This window comes from Misgurnus anguillicaudatus, chromosome 8 (assembly GCF_027580225.2).
Source record: "Misgurnus anguillicaudatus chromosome 8, ASM2758022v2, whole genome shotgun sequence".
In the NCBI taxonomy this organism is placed as follows: Eukaryota; Metazoa; Chordata; class Actinopteri; order Cypriniformes; family Cobitidae; genus Misgurnus; species Misgurnus anguillicaudatus.
In genome coordinates, this window is record NC_073344.2 from 35718363 (window position 1) to 35743409 (window position 25047).

General features: G+C 39.4%; 2 protein-coding genes across 21 annotated transcripts in view; one reads left to right on the top strand and one right to left on the bottom strand.

Moving 5' to 3' along the window:
* Window positions 1–795: 795 nt before the first annotated feature.
* On the bottom strand, window positions 796–24987 carry marchf7 (membrane-associated ring finger (C3HC4) 7). 6 transcript variants are annotated; one of them, XM_055213766.2, is made up of 12 exons: window positions 24738–24987; window positions 20229–20331; window positions 11520–11715; window positions 8272–8409; window positions 6888–7062; window positions 5775–5954; window positions 4536–5619; window positions 4150–4319; window positions 2473–2576; window positions 2155–2256; window positions 1998–2046; window positions 796–1565 (listed from the first exon to the last, which is right to left on the bottom strand). In XM_055213766.2, the coding sequence occupies exons 2-12, from the start codon at window positions 20264–20266 to the stop codon at window positions 1462–1464; spliced, it is 2340 nt and encodes a 779-aa protein (XP_055069741.2). In that variant the 5' UTR covers window positions 20267–20331; window positions 24738–24987; the 3' UTR covers window positions 796–1461. The 6 variants fall into 6 exon arrangements, with proteins under 6 accessions (XP_055069741.2, XP_055069740.2, XP_055069739.2 ...); XM_055213765.2 differs by having other exon boundaries at window positions 6897–7062; window positions 8263–8409; window positions 24738–24984; XM_055213764.2 differs by having other exon boundaries at window positions 8263–8409; window positions 24738–24984.
* The window catches only part of baz2ba (bromodomain adjacent to zinc finger domain, 2Ba), a 97786-nt gene continuing 96609 nt past the window's right edge, over window positions 23871–25047 (top strand). For 7 of the 15 annotated variants that reach the window (XM_073870794.1, XM_073870802.1, XM_073870798.1 and 4 more), the window contains exon 1: window positions 23871–24126. The gene's annotated coding sequence lies outside the window, so the exon portion shown is untranslated. Of the gene's footprint in view, window positions 24127–24384; window positions 24534–25047 lie in introns of those variants that run through there. The other 8 variants (XM_073870797.1, XM_073870800.1, XM_073870801.1 and 5 more) reach the window with 2 other exon arrangements.

Genomic DNA, 25047 nt, shown 5'->3' on the forward strand with positions numbered 1-25047 from the left:
TGATAAGTTTGGCATTTATCGAATACATTGTTACTTTTATCAAGAAATAAATACTCTTAAATCCAAAAACATCCTTCTTGTAACTTAACAATACCCCTGAAGTGACTTTTGATAACGCTTTTAGATATTAGGAACGCCCATCAAGCGAGTGCGTGTCGCTCACTTTTGTAGCTAATGTGACTCTAGGGTAACTATCAGATTTTGAGTCTGTATGGCATCATAGCAAGATGAAATACCGCCTCTGCAAGAGATCAACACCCACTTCTACAGCATTGCCTCTTTAGCTCCACCCACTGATTCACAAAGTAAGAGATGGACTCAAGCAACATAACAGTAGATTCACCACTGAAAATTACTATTTAAAGAACATGTCAGCCAAATTTTACATTTTAGGTGTTAACTTGAATTTGTTTCCTAATCATCTAGCTATGTGTTTATTTTAGAGGTTTCTTTTTTCAAAGTTTAAAATTGTTTAATGATGCTTGTTCATGGGTTTGCAAGTGTGATTTCGGTCAGCTAGTGTTTTTTTGGAAGAATATACTGTATTTAGGAAACATGCAGTCTCAAAAACTTACATACAGTGCCTTTAATTGTGCTGCAGCATTGAACCGGGTTAGACACGTTATATCTAGAGCGAAGCTGTATCTGCACAACTTTGCGGTGTTGTTACGTTAAAAACTGCACTTTAGTAAATGTGCAACCATTAGAAAGTCACAAATCAAAGATATTGTTTACAACCAAAGTAGTTATCACAGCCATTGTCCATTAGCTATAACAAAAATCTGAAGGAAAGTGTAAGTTTTTACGAGGTATCTGAATAATACCTCAATTTTATTGTAACCAACTGAAGCGAATTACAATATTATCATAAAGCAAATGTACAACATACAAACAGACTTTGGAAAAGGTCCTCTGTAAAGAGAGTCTTAAAAGAAAACATTATCCATTCACCCACTTGCCAAATAACTCCTAACTCAAACTGATTTAATCACATACAAACAAAAACAAAGAAATTAAGGGTTTGATTATTTTTAATTTTTTTCTAAAACATTCAAAAACCAAACATTTCATATTTAAGCAGCCCTATAAATGAGCAGATGAGCTTTCCACCAAGCACCAGTGTAAGAATAAAAATCTCCCATGACCCTCTCTGTCCTGTCTGTCCCAAAATCAGCATAGTTTTCATGTAAAGCACTCATGGTGGTCGTCAGTAAGCTAGACTTTTTTTTTTACTAAATAAAGCGTTAGAGTGCTCACCAATTTCCGATGCAAAATAATAAATCAAATGAAAAATGGGATCCAAACAGTTCCCATCAACAAGTTTTATTTGCATATCATGAAGACTTGTGATAGGTTGGCAAAAACCCACTTCAAACAGAAGGACACATTTTAAGAATAGGCAGTAGGTGGAGACTGGGAGACAAACTGCTAAGCCACACCCTCTTCCTCCGCACCACCCGATTAAACCTCCTCCTCTTCTTCTTCATCATCATCATCAAGGTCACAGAAGTCGATGGATGGCCTGCTGTCCTCCGCCTCATCTTCATCAGATTCTGCAAATGAACCTGCAAGCACGTGTTCATGACAGTCATCAGAAAAAAATGCAAGGGTGCAAATAGACTTTAAATATGTATACGATTATATGAGATTTCATTTTACAAAACTGCTTATCGTAACCGCAATGATGCTGCAAAAATGACAACATTCCCAACCAAAATAGTTGTTAGTTGCAGCCCCAATTACAACAAGCAAAAATACAATCATTTTGCACAAAAAAACAACATTTCTTATATATTAGGATTATTTACCAATGTAGTAAATGCAATGCAAACAATCTAATGTCAATTATCCTTCAAAGAAAATCTAGCATTTTAACTCCATATCCACAGAACGTACTTACCTATTCATTTAAAGAAACTGATATTTTACAATTGCATATAGCTTATACATGTACACGTGCAGTACCACAATAAACACAAAAGTGATTCAAAACGTACTTTCAAGATTGTCCATGTGTTCGTGCAGAGTTCTCGCCAAGTTGAAAAACTAAGCGAGAGAGGTCAAAACATTAGTTTATAAAGTACAGTTTCAGCCAACGTACTGTACTGTACTTGGACATGAGATAACAGAACAGAAAAAAAAACAAATGCTTACCCCAGCATCATTGACAGCACCCAGGACATCCGAGAACCTCTGTTCACACAAGTGCAGGAGCACGACCAGATAGAGACCACAACTGATGAACTCATACTCTGACTGGAGAATCAAACACACAAATACAGATCTACATCTAACAGATGAGTCTAAACTATCTTCAAAAAGATATTAAGACTTTGTGATCAGGAAGTCTGATCAACAGTTAAGGGAATCGTAAGGAATATAAAAATTCAGCTTGCTTTGGACACCTACAAATCCTAAATATATAATACCATATATTCAGTGACTTTCTTTGTTAATGTTTGATGCACTCACCCTCTCATGAGATCTGTACAGCTCATTGATATCAAAGTTTTCAATGTTCAGGTGCAGTTTTTCCTTACAGAGTTCACAGGTAGTGATGGCCTCCAGGTTAGAGCCTGCATGACAGAACAGAGATATGGGTTAAATGAAATAAGCCTTATTTAGCAGATCTTAACAATAGTATTCCTACTAGGCATGGGTCGGTATGAGATTTTGGCAGTTTGACAACCTTAAGCAAAAATACCACGGTTTTACAGTGTTGTGGTATTGCCATTGCAACACTAAAATGTGTTATTATCAAAACAACAACTTTTAACTGGACACAATATATTTTATTTTTAAGCAACATACAACATGTATGCCAGGTAATAAAATAAAGCCTTTAAATTATAATATTCTTTCAAAAAAAACTTGACTCTTTTAAGGGGATATATCATGAAAATCTGACTTTTTTTCATGTTTAAGTGCTATAATTGGGTCCACAGTGCTTCCATTAACCTAGAAAATGTGAAAAAGATCAACCCAGTATCTTAGTTTTGGTAAACCATTCTTTGGAAGCATGTAAAAAATAATACTGCCACTATCCATCCACGGAACTGCCATTTAATGCGGAGATCAGCTCATTTGCATTTACAAGGACACACCTACAATGTGGCAATTTTAACATGTTATAATAAATTATCAATTTGGTACTTCGAGCTAAAACCCTACATATTTACTCTGGGGACACCAGAGATTCACATGAAATCTTAGAAAAGTCTTGTGAAATGTCCCCTTTAAAACCTTGAAACCGGTACCGGGCCCTTGCCTAATCTCTACACACACAAAAAAACAAAGAAAGGAGTGCGCGCATAATTGAGACATTACTGTGTAATTTCCGCTATACTGTACTACCCATGGCTGCACATGCACGATATATCGAAAGCTACGGAATATTGCTAGCGTGAAAACAGCGATATATATATCGCAATGGTTTGAAATAAAGTTGATGTAATTTTTAAGGGGACATTAAGATGTCAAATAAATCTTTGGTGTCCCCAGAGGGCATGAAGTTCCAGCTCGAAATACCATATAGATAATTTATTATAACATGTCAAAATTGCAACTTTGTTGGTTTGAGTAAAAATGTGTCCCTTAAAATGCAAATGAGCCGATCTCTACACCAAATGTCAGTGCCGTGGTTGGATACTGCAGATTAAGGGGCGATATTATCCCCTTCTGACATCGCAAGGGGAGCCAAATTTCAATTACCTATTTTTTCACATGCTTGCAGGGTTACTGGGTTGTTCATTTTTACATTTTTTGTTTATGTCCACTATGGTGTATGGTCAAAGTTTTAGGTCAACACAGATAATTCTGCTTTTGGAGGAACTCAACACAGTTGAACACGTGGTAACCATGGTATGAGCAGAATAATTTAGGAGTCCTTTACTGACTTCAATCCTTTGAATTAATTGAAAATAATGCACACCCACGGAGTAACCGCATTATCACCTTGGGTATGCATTATTTTTAAAATAATTTAAGTTTATGGGTTTTTTTATGGTTTTTTTTAATAATTAAAAATAAAGAAGTTTATGTGAATGGGGGTGTTTTAATCCAATGCCCTTTATTTTACTGCCCATAAGCAATAATACCATCCCCAGGAAAACAACCAAATATGTGCAATCCTCTGGAAAACAACCATACCAGAGCTGATTTTGGAGCGCAGCCATTTCTTAATGCAGTCCTGGTGCACAAACTGCAGGCTGCCAGTGCACTTGCAGGGTTCGATCAGAGGGTTGGAACTGGATTGCTCCCCCATCTGACAGATTCTGCAAAGATCACCTTCCTCCTCATCAGAATCCTCCAATAGCAGGCTACAAAACATGAAGGAGGTGGGGTTATACTCAGAAAATCAAATTGTTATTGACTAAAAAAATATCTTCCATGTGCATAAATGTAAAATACACAATAAATTACAAAGAATGCAACACCACACCTCAAACTAGTTTACTATTAGTATAGTAAATTCATTAAAAGTTACCATATACGATTATAAAACATTAACACTGCTTCAACGAGTGCCCTCTCACCTCTCCTGAATCTTCCGCAGTCTTTCAGGGTCTCTAGAAGGGGCTGGCTTCTCTTTAACCTGCTCATCAGTTTGACTCCTCCCCTCTGCTACTGATCCCACACCAATTATTACATTCTCAGGTGTACGGAAGAGGGGGCTGGACATCACTCTGCCAAAGCCATGGCTCCGCCCAGACAGACGGGCGTGGTCCTGCAGCAGTGAAGCAGAGAGACCATAAGCTCCAGCAGAGGGCGCTGCAGCAGCACCCTCCGATGAGGATGATTCTTCATCATCGTCATCATCATCGTGACGCGTGCCTCGGTCAGGTGTCTTCCTCCCGTCTCTGGCACTAAGAGGGAGCTGGGGAGAACTGCGGGCACTTTCGTCACGGCCTTCACGTCTGCGCCGAGAGAACAGCGGGGTGCAGCGGTTCCAGTTCAGCCAAGTCAATCCCGCTGGAGACCTGAGAGACTCCTGTTCAGGTTCCACGACGGTACTCTCCTGAAGGGGAGCGAGGGATGGCCCACGTCTGCGCAGAAATGAAAACGCCTGAACTGGGTCAGAGCTCCTTAGCTCTGCCTCCGAATTCTCTCTACTGACTGATGGAGGGGCTTCACAGGGTGGGGCTTCATCTGGGCTAGAGTCATATGACCTCGAATCAGAGACGGAACTGGAGGTGGAGCTGGATTCCTGACTAGATCGCCGAGAGAAAAGTCGGGAGAGCAGACGCCTGGTTGTTCGTCTGCCGTCAGATTCGCCGCCATTCTGAGTAGAAGGTGGAGTAGGGGCGGGGCTAGAGGGAGGTGGACTGGAGCTACGTCCGGTAAGGGGCGTGTAAGGGGTGGAGCTCCATGACGAGATGTGCGAGGGCTCAGAAACGGAGGTGGAGGTTCTGGAGGAGCCAGTGCTGGTGCGTTGTGTATTGCGTGAGTAAAGACTAGGCTGATAGTCGGAGGCCAAAGCGTGGGAGCTGCGTTCCAGAGGGGAGGGGAGGTACTTGGCAGAAATATGGCGATTGGAACTGTTGTCCCTGTGGGATGAGTACTGACTCTCTTTGGGTCTAGCACCTTGTGCATAGGTGGAAGTAACACGGTCTGAACGGTCTGAAACACAAACATAAAAGTATAACAATATGGTCAAAGCACAACAGGATACAGAAACAGGCTACTGGCTAAAAGTTGTTGCAGGAAGACCTTTCTTTAGGTGTTGGAACATTGTATGAAAGGGATTATGGATAAATGTACATGCTGGCACATACACAGTGTTGATGTCAGCCCACTGGGCCGGTAACTAGACTCTCCCAGAGAGGTCGATCCTAATCCCCCTCTTTTCTCCAGATCCCTGCGGGCCCACAGACTCTCCGACGGACTGGATGAGGATGAAGAGGATGATGATGACGATCTAGACAACGGACTAACGGTTGACTTCCATGATGAATCTAAACGCAAAAACAACAAGAAATACATTAGATGCATATTCATAGTTATGCTGATATAAAGTTTTGCCCATTAAAGGTGCACTGTGTAAATTAGAGAAGGATCTCTTGACAGAAATGCAATATAATATACATAACTATATTATGAGAGATGTATAAAGACCTTACAAAATAATCTGTATTGTTTTTCTTACCTTAGAATGAACCATTTTTTATCTACATACACTATGGGTCCCCTAACAAGTCGCCATTTCGTGCCGCCATGTTTCTACAGTATTTCCTGCAGCACTTTGCAGTTCGGGCAGCCCGCCTAAGCTGGGAAACCCTACCGCCTTAACTAGGTCATTCGTTTTCTGTCATAGTTTCTTCAAAATAAAGTTTAATTTGAGTGTTTTTAATAAAAATATTTACATTTTTATCATGACGCGTACACCACGCCCCTTTGATTGCCACGCTTGCCCATACCCTACCAACTTAACTAAAAATTTTTTGCGGGAAACCCCTGTATCATCTTTTAAAAGACACTCTGACATAACCAACTTCAGCTTTCTTTCACTTTACAGATTTTAACAAACACTTATTTGCTACAAAAACTCCTTAGATGTTCTAAAATGACTGTAAAAACCACTGCTTTTTGAGTATTATTGTTTGGGGCTATTAATTTTGTTTTGATGAGTATTTAATATTTTACCTAGAAAAAAACTTTTTCATTTCACTCCAAAACAGTACTAACTACTTTTAGAAAGAGGAAGAAAATCAAACAACTTTATTTTTCCGACATAAACATGCATTTTCTGTGAAGTAGCTTTGAATATGCACTGTGAAAAGTGCTATACAAATAAATTTGAATGAAAGAAAAAAAAAGTTACACACAAAAAAAACATGCAGCGCATGCATTTTAAATGATATAGGACAACTTCTCTATCATGCATTCACCTGACATACTTCCTAAAGCAGAGTAGGAGCTGGCAGGCGTAGAAGTGGATGGAGATCTACTGCTCGGCTGATATGTTGATCTGTTCGTGTAAGACAGTTTCGCTCTCTTAGATTCGCTGTCTTGGGTTGTGCCAAGAAGTCCACAGTAAGTTCCAAGCCTTCGTTCGGAGTCTGTCTAAAATGGGCAAACACAAACGCAGTCAGACGCATGTTTGGTCTTGTTAAACAGCCTCTATATGCAAAGCCTGCATTTCATTCTATGATATGCTAAAAATCTACCACAGACTTTGACAAAAACAAACTTCAGCTGCTTGTTTCAAATGCTGCACTGTTTCTTCTTCTTCTTCCTTTATTTCTTAACGCCATTCCAGCATCTACGACTATATTCATGGCGAGAACCAGTTAATCCATACACAAGTTGGGGAGGGACAATTTGGTATCTCCAATTTGCATGTTTTTGGCCTATGGGAGGAAACTGGAATACCCGGGGTAAACCTCAACGCTGACACATGAAGAACATGCAGAAACTCCACACAGAAAGGCCACCTGTCCTAGCCGGGACTCAACCGGGGACCTTCTTGCTGTGAGACAACCTGGACTGTTTCAAAAGGATCTACAGATCAGCAAGCACCACGTTTTACGCCTATTCCCAAATGTATTATCCTGCTCAATAAACTGATCAGGTGACTGATGTATAAATGTGGACAGTCACATGCTTGTAGATTTAAATGTATACGGAGACTTTTGCCTGTAATTTGTAGAAGTACAAAATAAACCAGCTTTTGGGCTAAAGAGCAAGTGCTTAACAGGGGTGGTTCAATGGTATTTCATTCATTCTGACTTAATCAACAATGGCACGAAAAAAGAAGTGTGTTTTTGGATGTAAGGAGAAAAAAGTTATGTAAACAATGAATATAGTTTATTATCCGGGCTAACAGCGGAGTTTTGCGTGTGTGTTTGATGCGCTGGATTTCATTGAAAAGTCCCAACCGGGTCATGAGTTGCATGTGGTAAGTAAGACTTCTGTCTTATGTTGGAAATAGGCACGCGCATATTATATAAATGACACGAACATGTAATGAATCATAAGGTTAACTGTGTTGTATAGTGTTGCATGACTCATACTCGCTCCTCCCGCAGTAGTAACTCCTCCTTCTTCATTTTTCGTACGCTATTGTAAAAATTCGGTAAAGATAATCTTTCTTTTATAAATCTGATTAAACTAAAGACTCGGAGATATAAAGGATGTAATGCTACTTTATAGGTACTCCAGATTAACATCAGAAATGCAGAAACAGTGTTACGTGAGCTTTAAACACCCCCCAAAAAATGTGATTCCTTATTATATGAACCCCTAAAAATCAAATCTATTTACAAGTCTAACTCTGTCCGCATTGGAGGAATCTGTCCATGATCGATCGCAGGAAGATGAGGAAGAGGAGAGAGGTGTTGAGAGTTTCCAACTTGGGTGACTGGTTTCAGATGAGCGGTATCCTCTTGGTGAGCCAATCAGACGAGAGCTCTGAAACAAAGGAAACGTTAGAGATCAAAATCAGCCAGACGGACATTAAGATACAAACATTCGACAGGAAGAGACTCAAGTCAACTGAGGTTTAAACCGCACTGTTAGGTTTGCTTCACACATCCTGCAAAGCAGCAGTTTAACTATAATAGCAGGATCATGTTGTGCTATTCATTGACGACGTCTCTGTAGCTCCATTAAAGTGCTTTCAGGGTAACTATAATGAGCATTTCCTTTACTTAAAGCGATAAAACCAGCAAGCCTTGAGAATTATTACAAAGTTGCAAAATCTTATTAAAATACAGGCGTCACACTTAAATCCAAATGACAGTTAAAAGGATAGTTCACCGAAAAATCACTTACTCTCAAGTTGTTCCAACCTTCATAAATGACCTTGTTTTGCTGAACATAGATATTTTTAAGAATGTTTGTAACAAAGCAGATCAGGGGCATCACTAACTTTCATAGTAGGAAAGAATAATACTATGGACGAGAATAGTGCCCCTGATCGGTGATCGGTTTGTTACAAACATTTGTCAAAATATCTTGCTTTGCAAAACAAAATAGTTAATATTTATTTTGGAACAACCCGAAGGAAAGTAAATGACAGAATTTTCATTTTTGTGTGAAACCATCCCTTTAATCTAAAGCAAAGAGACCCAAAACCCTTAAGTGTAGCTATGAACTGCTTCTCATCTGGATTCATATATTGCTTCATATATTGACCTATATTGCTAAAGATGATGTTGACGGGTCGCTCGAGTAAGCATTGTGAACACTAGAACTGGTTCATAGAGGAAGCTATTTATGGATGGGCTGAAAGTGGCCAACCATGTTTCATGGTCACTTCATACGTTCACTGAAGTAAAGACATAGTCAGGTTGTTTTAACATGTGCTTCTGTAAACACTTTAGAGAGTCAAGAACAGCTCTAGAAGCTTCAGCAACTTTATCTAGAGACAGACAGACGAGATACACCAAGGCAAATAATCTAACATGGCCTATAAAAAGATCAGTGAACCAAGCCAGTGTAACCTGAAGACCTTCCCACGGACCCAGAAGAGCTGTGGAACCTGAGATCCCGACAGACTGATCTCCACAAAGACTCTTCTAGAAACTTCATGAAAGAAACCAACCAAACTTTATGATATAAGAAAAGCCATACAAAAAAGAAATGAGCGTAAAAGCCACATGACACCGTTTAAAGGGATAGTTCACACCCAAAAAAAAAAAAAAACACACCCTCAAGTTGTTTCAAATCTGTATACATTTATTTTCTACCGAACCAAAAGTTTTTGTAGCACTTCTGTAGTGTTTTTTGTTTTTCATACTATGGAAGTCAATGATGCATCTGCTACCTGGTTGATTACAATTTTCTTCTTTTGTGTTCAGACAAAATTTTCATTTATGGGTGAACTGTCCCTTTAAGATCAATAGGGGCAGTAACTAAAAATCTATTATTTACAGATGGTAATTATGAAGAACACAAAAAACATTTTTACATTTATGCATTGGCAGACACTTTGATCCAAAAGTGCCTAACAGTGCATTACAACGAGGCATAGATTTTTTAGCATCATGCATGATCCCTGGGGCTAAAGCAACGCTCTACCACTGAGCTACAGAAACACTTTGTACATCTGTACATGCCGAGTGGTTTTAATTATTTGTGTTATGAACCGTAACTACACAAAATGCTTGGTTGATTTTCCAATGAGGTTTGTAAAAGGAATCCCTACTGAAAAATCCAGCTAAGACCAGCATAAGCTGGTGTTCTGGTTTTAGCTGGTCTCCCAGCTTAGTTTTAGCTGGTTTTGCATAGAGATGCACCGAAAGACTTATCACCGAAACAATACGGCCGAAATGTTGTGATGACCGCGACCTGCACGTGCTTGTCTGAAGCAACATCTGCAGTGTGGACGTATTTAACCACAAAAGGCACTAAAGTGAGCAGCTTTCTGTACGCACATACATATGCGGTTGAATTTGTCAGACGTGATCGATCAGAACTCTTGATTTGTAAACTTTAGAGAGAGCTAATGTGTCTCATACTGTCCATTAACATACATTTGGCGAATAAAGCAATGAAAAACAACATAACATTTTTTTATGCTGCGCTGTTTGGGATTCGCCCTCGGTCTCTGTGTGTGTGCACGTTTATGGGCACTCGGTAGTGCATACGGAGAGACGCATTTCAAAAAGCAAGCGAAAATAAAATCTTTCTGTTATTGACTGGGCACATACAAACAAAGTGATCTCCTCAGTATTCTTTTTCTAATAAAAAAAAACATTTGTTTATGTCTTAATTGTATGTATAGATTACAGTTAGAAATCAGTCTGTGCTCATTTGGTCTTAAAGAGACAGTAACCTCAATTAACCTACTTAAGTCTGTGTCTTTAATGTTAATCAAACAACCAAAGACACCCATAATTGGCATAATAATTTCTGTGTTTCGGTTTTCCGCCTTGGTTTCCTTTTTTTTTTTTCGGTTTTGGCCAAGAATTTTCATTTCGGTGCATCCCTAGTTTTGCAAGCTGGTCTAGCTGTGTTTTGGTCACTTTTTAAGATGGTCTAGCTTAGATTTAGCTGGAAGACCAGCTTAAACCAGCTACTGCCACTTTAAAGAAGTTAAAGAAGTGGGGACTAAACCACTTCCGGTAGCGTCCCACACAAGAAAATCCTTTTACAGTAGTTTATTTCTGATAACAGGGGAAATAAATTACATGTAAATTACCTACATTCATACATCATATCTAAAGTGCAACAACTATTATGCTGAGCTAACATTATTGTGTAAAATTAATGTATACACAATGTTAGCTACAGGTCTTTGCATTCTTGCCAGGCTGCCTAACCTCCCCGCACATTTGTGATCCATGCTCGTCGTATTCCCTCGTCTTTAGAAAAAAACACTTCATTTTCGACAAGGTAATCATTTCAGAAATCAGTTTAGCCACTAGCCAGACCGATAAATAAATACAAACCTGAAGTTCACTTTGGTTCAGGCACGCAAAGGCGACAATATACATTCGTCCCATGAAACCTTCTATAACAGTGACACAGCATATAAACAGACACTTAAAAAAAAAAAAAAAAAAAAAGTATAATACCTGATAGTCTGAGTCTAGTTTAAGGGATGTATCTCTGCTGAAGCGATCTCTCCCCAAGACGCTGTCCCTGCCATAGAGTCGACTCGCGCTGAGCGCCGAGGAGGAGGTGGACGGGGTGGAGGGCGACGACAGCGAGGAAGAGCTGGAGACAGTGAACGGAAAGCGGCGAGACTTCGAATCCATATCTGAACTGCACCTTGAGAGGCATAAAACGAACAAAAAAACATTACACAGGGTACACCCACGTTACTGCAAAATTATTATCTCAAGTTGTGCATTTTATGTATAAGGGATGCATAACAATTAATCGATTAATCTATAGCAGAATAAAAGCTTGTGTTTACATCACATGTGTGTAAACTGTACAACAACTATGTATATATAAATATGCACACATGCATGTATAACTTTAAGAAAAACAATATATTTATATATGAAGTATTTATATTTGATTATGTAAACATTTTTTAAATATACACATGCATGTGTGTGCATTTATCTAAACAAAGTTATTATACAAGTTCACACACATATATGATGTAAACAAAAACTTTTATTCTACTATAGATTAAGTAAGGAATAATTGACGACGGGCCACCGAATTATAAGAAAATAATGCACACCAAGGTGGCAATGCGGCACGACGCGAAGCGGAGTGCCGTTACACCGCAGGTGTGCATTATTTTCAAACAATTCAAAGGACCGGAGTCAATTATTCCGCTTATACCACGGTTACCACAAACATTGCTCTGGTGCCTATTTTTAAGACATTTGACAAGTTAGGTGTGCGGTTTACAGAAAAATAATCAACACCCATAGAACATTTCTCAGCCAATCAGAATGCAGCATTCAACAGACCCGTGGTATAATCGTGATTAATATATATATGGTTTTGAATATTAAAACTGTGTGTAACATCAGAAAAATACCAAACACCCTAAACACATTTGGTGCAACTGAAGGGTCAATGAGTGCGTTTACATGCACAGTCTTACGCTGATTATGCTTAATAAACTGATAACACAGGGGGCATGTAAACGCATAAAACGGTTTCTTTAATCGGGGAATGCCCATAAACGGCATAAGCAAAAACCGATCGGCACAGGTCGTTTTTTGCTCATTACCCCGATTTCGCGTGGCATGTAAACACCTTAACCGGCTTTCTCACGGTTTTGTCCACGTGCGCATGTCTCCGTCTTTGATAGTTATCCGCTTATTCTATGTATGTAAACATTAGAGCCCGACCGATTTATCGTTTTGCCGATTTTATCGGCCGATATGAGCATGTCGCAGATATATCTGTATCGGCGTATAAGCCGCAGATATGAAGCCGATATGAACGTTCCTTAAAGAAAACATTAAATGCTTTTGAAAGATGTAAGTACTTGTTTGTCCAGCAGAGTGCGCCCTATTGGTTGCTAATGGCGACCCAGGTCACTCACTGAAGTGACACCAGCCAATCCCCCGCCCATTCACTTCAGTCAGTCAGTCTCTCAGTTCAGGTGGCGGCAGTCACGCGGTTTCTTCACAACATTTTACAGCTGGTATTAAGACGCGCTTTGGTCGATTGGATTATAAGTGGGCAAGAGAGACACATTCCCGTTTAGTTTTGGTGTTTTTGATCCGTCTCTTTTGTCCACTTGCGAGTTGTTTAAAACGCAAGCGGGAGAAATAACGCGAGCGGAGAAAGGACGCGTATAAACTGACGCACAGTTTGTCCAAGTACAGCTGCTTTTGCTGTTACCAAACATGCTCATTTCAAAGCAATTGATTAAATAAGCTCGCGCAACTTTACACCCTCGCTAAATAAAAGAGGCGGAGAGCAGACGCTTTAGTTTTATAAAAGTTAAAAGTCCCGGCAGAACACTGTGGGTTCGCGTCAAAAAAAACGTTGTGCAGTACATTAAACATAAGCCTACATCAGTAACGTTATGTTGTCAGTAAGTCAAGCATTGTCGTCTGAACGGTAAGTTTCTAATTATTTAGTGAAGTACATAACTTAATGTAAAGATAATAAACAATGCCTTTATAAGTTTCCTTTTTTTTTAATTAAGCCCAATATAACATTATTCTCATCAAAACTGACAATGATTTAAGTTATATGTATTTTGTTTTGTTTGTGTTTTAAAGTTATTTATAATAAGTCAAGTTTACTGTTTTGTGCACTTAATCAGAATCATTTTGGATAATAAAGTTTATTGTTAACTTGTAAAACACACCTGCCTATATTACATATCTTTGTCAGGTCATTTTAAGTGTTTGATCACCACATTTGTGGTGTGATCATAGAGTGATCATAGCAAAAAAGTATTCATATATAGTATATTCTGTTAATGTATATAGTGTATTATATGTACAGTAGCCTATTGTAGTATAATATACTGTAGTATATGTGTACTGTACTATAAAATGCACATAAAGAATATCGGCCGATATATCGTTATCAGTCTTTTTTTACTCCCTAATATCTGTATCGGCATCGGTCCCAAAAAATGCATATCGGTCGGGCTCTAGTAAACAAACTCACTTAAACATCTCAAAGAAGGTAAACTGTTAAACATAGTAGTCGCATTGGTATTGGCCATTTACACACAAACACCAAATTCTGATTATGGGCCATATTCTGATTAAGGCTTTATTCCAATTATGTTTATATGCTTTACACTTATTTGGAGTATTTGCTAATAACTTTTTGTAAGAAAAAACGTTGTTAATATACTAAATAGATTATGCATTACAAATACATGTATATTACTCTTTACACTGAACACATTTCATTTAGTACTAATGGTTTCAGCATTCGATAAGGTTACATTACACTTACATCATCGCAGTGCGATCAAATAAAACTATGGTCACACTCGAACGATAACATCAAAACATTATTGCATGTAAAACACATGTAAATGTATTCAAACGATCAGATACCCTGGGAAAGGTTGACAGCAGTCTATTCACCGACGCCTCTCCCTCTTGAAAAGCTTTAACACATGCATGCATCAACTTGCTGTTGTGTACCGTCATGAACCTTTCTCCCCCTCTGAAACCCCCATACATATCTTCATACCGCTGTCATAAACAAGTCATCTATAAATATCATCCACAGTACAACATTAAAATAGCACCTTCGCTGCTGTACACCAAGCTTTATCCGACTAACTTCTGCCAAGCGAGAACACTGCTAAACTTAACCTGAAGTCATGAAAGCACGACTCCAACTGAGGTATAAAGTGGAAAAACCAAGCAAGTGGGCATATATATTCGGACACTTAAATGTGTCAAATTTATTGCACAAGATCAGCTAGGCTTTCTTGGGGTTGCTGCCAAGGTCAAAATTAAGTGAATCTTGCCAAAGTTCACAAAGGTGACCTACTGGTGTAGTTTACACTTTAACCATTGGTTAGTTTGACAACTGACAATACTTTTTGCTACGTGTATATAGCACCTTGGTTTAAGTGTGCAAAAAATAACAACCAGAAAAACAGCTACATTAACATTAGGGAGTGTTCGTAATAACACCAGCCCAGCCCAGAACCATTTTCTTAAACCAAACAAGAGCATTTTAAAATAAATTCTTCCATTTAGTTTCCTTTATTTTGGGTTACTTGTTGTATAGCACACTATAGTATGTACATCTGTTTTGATTTCCAGACTGTGCGGTATATATTGCATCAGGCTGGATCCCAGCACTGCACAGATTAAAGCATTTTTAATGCAAAGTTAACAGTGGTGATCCTATTAAAAAAAGTATTATAAAAAGTAGTTTAATAAAAAGTATTGTTTGACAACACAAACACCACGATCAGGATTACAAAGCACAGCTAACACACACCTGGCTCATTTTACAAGCGCACTTGCAGAGAATGTAAACACAATGCGTTTAATTTGCTTGCAATAAATCGTGCGTTTTAACTCGACACAAACGTAACGTTAACTTGCATGCACAAAACACGCGCCACCGATCCGTTAAAGTAAGATAGACGCTTTTAATTGTGTTGCATGTGATTACCAGAATAGTACACATTAAATAACGCACAGTTCCGCCTGATGTCTAGGCCTTGTTTTTGTTAGCCAGGCTACTTCGGAACTAAAACGGTATTTGAGCGGTTACATTTATCCAACGAACCGTATTTGATCCTATTACGACTTGAAAAACCGCTGTCAGTTATTGCACGCACGTCTCACCGTGTTAAAAGACTTCGCTGGGCATCACTTCCGCGTCAACTCACCTCTGATTTTCCGTCTCTCTGCTTTTATTATTAATGGCGTCCTTGTGTTGATATAGGGAGGGTCACGTGGCTTCAAGTGTAAGCGGACACCCGCAGGAAACGCGTGACTCTTCCTCACCGCAGGTGATTGACACGCGGGCCAGCCAGATAATTGGTGTTGCTGTGCTTTCGAATCGCTCTCGCGATACTTTGATGTCAAAAGCCGATGGGTCTGCGCAACTCCATACGAAGCCGAAATCAACTCATGGCAGCGTTGCGACACATTTTGGTGTGAATGTTGTAAAACTTTCAAACTAAAAATAATCTGAACGTGTACCGTAATGTGTGTTCTTCCTCGTGTCAAAATAAGAGAGTGCGAAATCTCGAAACTAATATTTATGGATGTTGTGTTTTTTCTTCATGAGCGGACATTTGTGTCGTTGGCCAGTAGAGGATGCTATGATGCATCTGATACTTTAATGATCGCACTTATTCCCTTGTATTTGCTCAAAGCCACATGGCATTTATCCTGTCACTGTGGTAATTAAAATACTGCGAACTGTGTTAATAAGACATTAATGAGAAGTGCAAACACAAATGTTGCTGTAATTCAAGTTACACTGCATATAAATACACAAAACTTCGGAATATCATTAAACACGGACAAGTTAAACATTTAAAATCCTTATTATTTAAACAGTAGCCTTTTATTTTAAACTTTGCCTGTTTTTGTAATAAATGTAAAAACATTTTAAAATAAATAAATAAATCAGAAAATTGATCATGGCCCCTAGCTACTACATCCCATGCTTAAAAGGTTATTTCTATATTCTCTTTAATAATATTTTTCCACATTTTAATACATCCTAAAAGCTCATCTTTAGTGAATTAATAGTTAGTACTTATAAGTACACTTATCAAAACAATAACAAATGTAACAAAAAGCTAAGTTATAACAAAAAAATCATGAATTTGTGAAAGTGTTGTCTTGGCATTTTATCGACAAACTTCTTAAGGTGTCACCCTGAGATGCTTTTTAGTAAGCAATAAGGACAGTATAAAGGAGTATAATGTGGACTTACTGGCTGCTTTTATTTATTATTTGGTCCAAGCCATCATTTTTATATTATATTTTTAATGAATACATTTTTGTAATGAAAGTACTTAAATATACACTTTAAGATTAAACGATTTTAAGATCATGAGAATCATTTTAAGGGGACATTTCACAAGACTTTTTTAAGATGTCAAAATAATATTTGGTGTCCCCACAGTACGTATGTGAAGTTTTAGCTCAAAATACCATATAGATAATTTATTATAACATGTCAAAATTGTCACTTTGTAGGTGTGAGCAAAAACGTGCCATTTTAAATATGTGTCCTTTAAACGCAAATGAGCTGATCTCTGCACTAAATGGTTGTGCCGAGTCGGATTGTGCAGATTAAGGGGCAGTATTATCCCCTTCTGACATCACAAGGGGAGCCAAATTTCAATTACCTATTTTTTCACACGTTTGCAGAGAATGGTTTACCAAAACTAAGTTACTGGGTTGTTGTTTGTTCATATTTTCTAGGCTGATAGAAGCACTGGGGACCCAATTATAGCACTTAAACATGAAAAAAGTCAAAACTTTTGAACAGTAGTGTAATTCAGGGGTTTTCAAACTAGCTAGTAGGTCGCACAGTGGGATCAGGTGGGTTGCGCAAAGTCACTTGGTTGTTGTAGTGAAGGACACAAACTTTTTTGTCCTATTAATGTCAATGGTTTTAATATCAGGTATTTTTGGGATAGCAATTAAACAAATGATTCATTGAATTTAATCAATTTTTTTAAGGTAAGTGGTTGCAATCAATTTATTTAAGCTACATTTAAACAAAAGTTTTATATTTTATTTTACTTTACTAATCTTTTTTGTTTAAATGTAGCTTAAATAAATTGATTGCAACCACTTACCTTAAAAAAATTGATTAAATTCAATGAATCATTTTTTTCAGTGTATAAACTGCTCTCCTCTAAAAGAGAAAAAAATTGTATATGTATTTTTCTACATATTTCTATAAAAAAATATTTTGGTGGGTCCTGAGATACCAGTCAAAGTTGGTATGAAAGGTTTGGGAACCCCTGGTGTATTTGTTTCAATAACAGGATTATATTTTACACAGTAGTCCTCCAGAAAGTGCTTTTTATTCACACACAGTGCCATTTTTAAGAGAATTTAAGGAGCGGTTCTGTTTTGGAGATCCTACTAAATCCAGATGTTGTATTTGCTCACATTACCAAATTGCCTTACATTGAAATGACAGAACATTTTATTAGTACTGACTAACAGAGGTAGAGCTCTCATTCACTCTTAATCCTTACATGGTGACAAAGGGCCTGTGATGAAGAGGTCACCATCAGAACAAAGACGAAACAGAAGCACAACCCCCACCAATGTTTGCCCTGTACGTCTGCTGTCATGTTCTGCCTCCCACCAATGGATAACTGGATTAAGAAATGGGTTCTGAAGTTTCTTTCTAAAGAGGAAGGAAGCTCCAAACTTGAGTGCCAGCATTAAAATGTTAAGTTTTTGTTCCCTTTGATGGCACAATGGTTAACTTCAGTGGTTTGCAGTAGTCTGATTTAAAGTAAGTCATACTTTTTGCATTAAAAAATGCAGTCATCGAAGAAACAGGCACTTGTAATAAGCGGGTGAGGTGATCAAGGGTAAGAGTCAGCAGGCTTTAGACACAGCTGAAAGAATGTCTGGCCTCTTGCTCCACAGATGTGTAATCACAAAAGAATGCTTTTCCAGCGTTCTTCGTTCGCTAGAGCTTTCCCACGCCTTCCTCCTGGTCTCCGGCCTCCTGCTTTTTTCCTGGCTGAGGTTCACGGCACATGAACGCACCTCAGAGGGTCAAGCATTCACAAATGACACAATGCCACTTCAGTCTTCCAAGCGGCACGCGGACCCCAAAATAGAATCCATGGTGAGAAGAAGTTTCTTTGACCTCGCGTTCATGTGACTCTTGCTCCTCACACGCACTTCCTCAACATCTGACGAGCCTCGTGAAGAAGCTCTCTTTGCTAGGCATCTGTTTGGAGAATTTTCCATCGGAAATGTCAGTCGATGCCAAATTAGCACGAGGTTTCAGACACTTCTGTTTGCTCTACTTGATTGTGAGTGATTATGGAGAAGTGCCGCAATCCAAACAAGCAAAAACACATATGAAATTATGATATTTTTTTCCCCAGACTTTTCGGTGGTTTCCGCTACTTAACTTCTACCCGTGCTAAGGTTAAAAAAAGTACTAAACCGACAAAGAGGATATACATCTGTTTTGCATTTTGATGTCTATCATTGAAGGAGCGTAACCAAAGCCAAGCTATCATTTTTCAGGTATAGAGCATTCTCCTGCAGTTAACCTTCTACGGCTTTACGTTTGCTCTGATCTATAATTATACTGTTCCTATTTCAATTCGCTTTCTGAATTGATTCAATAACATCCCCGTTTGCTATGCCCTTGGCACCGATGCTAGCAGCCATAAATAGCTTCTATATGACATTCGGTAACAGTGCATACACATGCACGATAAAGCACCACAGTCGCATTGTCCCATCGTTCCAGCTGAGCAGAACGTAATTGAGAACAACGCGTCAAGGCCAGAGAGAATCATTTATGCACACTCCTTTAATTTCACAATAAATCCTACGGCCGTTGTTTAAGGCATCATTTTTAAAGGGAATTTGTGTTAAATATTTCCATTAGTGCCTTGCATCGTAAGCAGTACGATTATTTAAACAGGGTTATTAAATAATATTATCTTTACAAATGAAAGCACGGGCACTGCAGCCGAAAGCCAATCTCAGAGAATTGATCAGCCGCACTGCCTCCCCCCGTGTTTTTTCCCGTTTCCGTCCGTGAAAATGTACCGCTGTCTCTTATTTTTTCAGAGGATGGATGTTGCGGGGTTGCTTGACAGATTCTATTTTACTGATCTTGGTGAACGCTCAATCTACCTCCAACCCCCCTCCCCCTTTTTATTAATCCTCCTAATGTTTTCTCTCTTCCTCCGGCGGCTGATGCACTCTTTGATATATCATTGCTGAAGGGAGCGAGGGAAAATGTCAATTACAGCTGTTAAACGTGAACATTTGACTACTGTACGGTTGTCAGAACCGTTGCTGTAGTTTTATAAGAGGGTGAAGAGAGGACGGTTTGCTCAGGGTAACCCTGCTACCACTTACATAGTGTGCAAATAAATCTAAAACGTGCTTTTTCCCAAAATAGCACTTTAAAAGGAATTAAAAGGCCCGGTTGTTCCTCTGATGTGGATACTGACTCAGAAACGTTAGAGATGATTGCATCTCTGTGAAGAGATTCTCCATTTTAAAGCCGTGACTGGATTTCTTTTTTCCCCTCACATTAATGACCCCTTCCTGGAAATGAGTGCGTGTGGGGAGAGAGAGACAGGGAGAGAGTGAGACAGGAGAGCTGATGTCAGTGGTCTGTCACACCTCATGCGGTTATCCCCGTGGGTCTGCCACTCCATCATTTCCTCTCTGTTTACCTCACCGTCGCCATATTAACGAGACATTCCCGCATTTTGGGATGATGCACCTATGGTAAACAGAGGAAGAAATTACTTTAGCATCTTTATTTGTGACGTGCATAGGTCAAAGGTCAGCTTGTGTGTGTGTGTGTGGTCATAATGGAGGTAATGACTGCACACTCTGATGTGTCAGGAATGACATAATCCTTAGGTAACCTGCTGATCTACACTGCATAGTTGACTAACCTAACAGTGTTAAATACGCTTAGTAGAGATCTATCCCTAGTTAAATAATACATAAAAAGATCCTGATTCACATACAGGTGTGTGTACAGTATATCACACCACCAGACGGCTCGTATTTTAACTCGACTATGAACCATAATCAACCGTCTCGCTCTCTCATTTGCAGTCAGATATATTAAGAATTTATGGCTATATAAATTATGTAAACATTTAAAGGTCATCTTTTATTTATGGCTACAAACAGCAGTGTGGAAAGAGGAACAAACAGTTTGACTACCTAGCAGAAACGTTTCCCATCGCGTCAGTGTTCGAAAGATTTCTACTCTAATCATTGGTCATTCGCTCACCTCGAAAGAGAACGGTTACCGATGAGAGTATCATTGCTCTAAAGTCAGTCGGGGGAGAAGCGCTCTTTACTCGTTTAAAATGAGCTAATAAGGCAAACCGGGGAAAACTATTGTCTCTTTCGCACTGATTAGCTCTTTGCCTAGTGATTTTATGCAAGACTAAGTGAGTGGTTCGCAATTCAATTATTCCGGGAAGCAAAACCTTAAGGCCAGCAAATTGCGTAAAGACACTATTCCAGTCTCTTGGAGAGAAATTTGTGTCATTGGAAATTAAACGCTTTCGTGGCGCTGGAAGGTTAGCGTTGTTAATGGTATTAGGGAATGTGGCGTTCGGGAGATGATTAAAATCTGTGTTAGAGAAAGAGAGCGAGGAAGGGCGAGAGAGAGGAGTGAGAAAGAAAAGAAAAGGAAAAAAATCAATAGCTGCAAGCACAGCTTCTGCTCTAGATGGACATCTCCTCTGTCTTCATGCACGCTAATAGAAAAATAACAATTAAATCCAAATCGCCAAGTTAATTTGGTTTCCATCAGTCTCGGGGGAGATCATCTTTACCAGTTATTGTTCAGTATGTTATTATATCTTCTAATCAAGGCCTCTTTAAAAAAAACAACAACAACATAGAAGAGACAAGCTCTGTTCTCACTCACCCCCTCCCCCAGCAGGCTTGCATTGCACTCATTGTACTTGTGCTTATTATGTTTCAAATGACCGAGGTACGGCTGACATTCTGGCTGCATGCGGAGAGGCCCAGCCTCCGTTAATGACGCAGCTCATGGTCTTAAGAGCCCGAGCTCCTCACCCACCCCTCCACCCCCAACGCACAGGCACTAATGAAGAACCACCAACACAATTACAAACCCCGGTGTGCCTCTGCTGGAAGAGGGGAGGAGGTTATACACATAGTCACTCAAAGGCAGGAATTTTACCATCATGTGTGCACACAAACACATAGACGCAATTACGGCTTTCTTAATGTGGTTACGGTGGTCTGATGATCAGATAAATACGAGCACATGCGCGCCACACACGTATGCACACACGTTCAGACACCAGAGTGCACACGTGTGCCTTCGTTACGAAAGCACATGCGATCCTCTCATTTCTTTTCACCTGATCCCTGGAAGTCTCCCACCGTAAGCATCTCTTTATGCCCACAGGTGGGGGGAGCAAAAGTGGATCAATGAGCGAATGCATAAATTGGTGAATGAGCGTGCATACGGTTTTTGATGCCCTCTCGGTATCTCCAATTCTACTTTGAACATTTTTATTGCATAGTTGGTTTCATTAAATTGATCTCAGCGGTAATCAGTGATAGCGCCAAACTGCCTTCAATTACAGTCCACCGGTTGCAAATATCAGTGTAGCTACATGACTATAACATTAGTACATTTAACTACTGTTTAAGCGCAAGTAATTAAAATGTTGCGGACTGTTTGCTACACTTTCAAGACATGCATGTACAGGATTCTGACATGGCAGGATTCTTAAATATCTGGGGGTCTTTAGAGACCAGGAACGTCATTAGTGCATAATTTCAACATTGTATATATATATATATTAGGACAGTTTTATACTAATAAGAAAGTTTAGAGATCGGTCTTGGATATGCATTCCGAGTCACTTAAGAGCCAAATACGTAATAATGATTGTTGAAATATTCACGCAGGGTCAAACATGTGTATAAAACTCATTATTAAGTGATACAATCTATAACGAGAGATCCAAAAAATTTAAAAAATGGGCTTTCAACCTGGTGAAGTATAACGCTTTGCTCTCCTCTCAATTCAAGCAAATCTTCAGTCGCACAATTTGAACCGTGAAGCAAAACTCTGAATAGTTGCCCCTCACTTTTTTTTCACCCTCCTGCTACCCCTCTCTCACTAAGGAGTGGCAGCGTGTCCCTCCTCGCCCCCCTCGTTGTTGTTTTCTTGCTCAATGAAATAATCTCCCACCCCCGTCATCCCTCGCCCCATGCCACCCCCTCTGGCCCAGTCTAGGTCAGAGGGCCCCCCTCAGCCTGTTGCTGATTGTAAGTGCGGCAGCAGGGAGAAAAAGCACACAATTAGGCACAGATGGCCGTCTGCCTCGTGGTGCCCAGCTCGGCTCCCGCTGCAAAGGGCCATTCTGCCGCCTCTCGCTTCGCCCGCAAGTGTAATTCAAATGAGAGATCAATGAGAGTCATAGCAAAAGTAACAGTTCCAATTATTCTGCCTTTTATTTTCCGTTCCTGCCGAGCGCGGCTGGGGCAGATGCCCATTTTTCTCTTTTCAACGTAAGATAATATCAGCTTGTGCGACGCTACTATCTTTTGAATTACCAAAATTCTGTTGTCAAATCGGAACGTTATCACCTTGTCTCACTCCACCCCGATGATTTGAGAGGAAACAGGGTCAGATTAGCCGGGTTAATCCATAATCCCTGAATTTAGCTATTGAGGTAACAGGAGACAAATGCAATCAAGTTTGATCACGCATCACTGTCTTGCTACGTTTATCTGACAGCGTCTGAATGACAAGTAAACCGATCTAAGAAATGCCTTTTCATTTCACTTCATTTGATATGATTTGCAAATTATGTTCAGCCTAAATGTATAATTTTATTAAAAAGTAATGTTTTGTAACTAATAAACCACATGGCTATTAAATTAAATAATGAGCTGATAATAAAAAAAATTACTCATGTCTGCAATTTTTGTTTTAAATTTAATACATTTGTAAATATTTTCTGGCATTTACAAAACACAGATTCACATTCTAAGTACTATCAATGAAGATTGTCAATAATCAGTAAACATTGACACAGCCCCTGATGTACACAAACTTAAACATGAATGAAGCAACAACAACCCTTTATCCTCTTTGTCATTCACAGATGTTTTGTAAATACTAAACGATGCTGAAAACACGGCGTGTAATTTACGTAATGCGGCCACTTATACACTTTTACCCATTCGCGGAGAATAAAAGTTTATCTTGCTACGCTGACGTCACTTTGATTCCTTGAAGTGAGGCAGAATAAACCCTGAAAGACTCTCCTTCAATCTGCTGTTCGTAACTAACACACACACACACACAAACACACACACACACTCAGTCACTCACTCACTCACACACCGAGACTCAATTACTGCCCAATTCCCTTCTTCATCATCTCCTGCTACACCGGCCTCTTACAAAAGCAAATCGCAAAAGGAAAACAAAGACGAACGTTACCGAAGTGATACTTCGAAACCGATCGAGACGGAATTACATCAAGTGTCAAAACTAAAGGTAAGTTTTGAATTTATTAAGATCCGGATCAGTTATTTCATTGGAGAATCAATGTTGTGTCGCTGGCTGCCTCGGTGTCTTAGCGAGGGCAGCTAACTCGATACTTTCTTTAGGTTGGCTACGCTTGTCCCTCGAGCGCAAAAAAGCCCAAAACTTGTCAAAACCTCGTAAACCGTTTTGTCGGGAAACGCGGAAATGGGTAAATTTCGCGACGTGAACGGTAATATCGTAAAACTTTGCGAGTGGACTCAATGTTGCGCGCGGCGACTTGATAATGGGAATCTGCCTTTGTGCCCTCTCGCGTGCGCTTTAACTGTTACATTTTTAAACGTAAACAGTTTGTAAACATCCCTGGATGTATCAAAACACGTTTTTGGAGATGAAGCGCACTCCTGTCGTTGTTTTGGGTACGTAAAAATGTAATTTGTGATTTAAAAGGGTTATTTTGTTAAAGGCAATGCGGGGGAGTCACTCTGAGGTAGAGCAGAAGCTACCTTTGGTCTGTTTAATGTCCGTCCCTCAGATGATGGCTAACAGCGCTTTATTGAGAAACAAGATAAAATTGTTTACTTCACAATTCATTTTGATAGAAATTATGAACTGTTACATGCCCAGCGTTGTATTTTCCACGGGAAATCGCCTGGTTTGTCGGTGCGGGTCGCTGGTGTGGAGTTTGAGCCTCGCGTTTCTCTTATCTTTGTCGCTTCCTTAAAGAGCAGCAGCTGCCGCCTGGCCGAGTTGTTGAAATTTATCCCTTTGTGTATATTACAATATCCTCCATTTTTTCTGCCCTCTAAACAACAAGCCACACGCCATCTTGGTTAATTTAAACTGACACGATCTGTGTGTTCTTGAGACTCGACCTGCACGTTACGGCCAGAAAGTTTAGAAATGTCTTATGTGATGGCGGTGACGTCATGT

Bases quoted from the DNA above. Each gene is read 5' to 3' on its own strand.
- marchf7 (XM_055213764.2), bottom strand. From the start codon at position 20,266: ATGATGGAGTGGCAGACCCACGGGGATAACCGCATGAG. The intron at 2,577-4,149 runs GTATGGTTGTTT...TCTGTCATGCAG, and splicing joins GCGCTCCAAAATCAGCTCTG to GCTCTAACCTGGAGGCCATC. The intron at 2,047-2,154 runs GTAAGCATTTGT...TCTCTCGCTTAG, and splicing joins GTGCTGTCAATGATGCTGGG to TTTTTCAACTTGGCGAGAAC.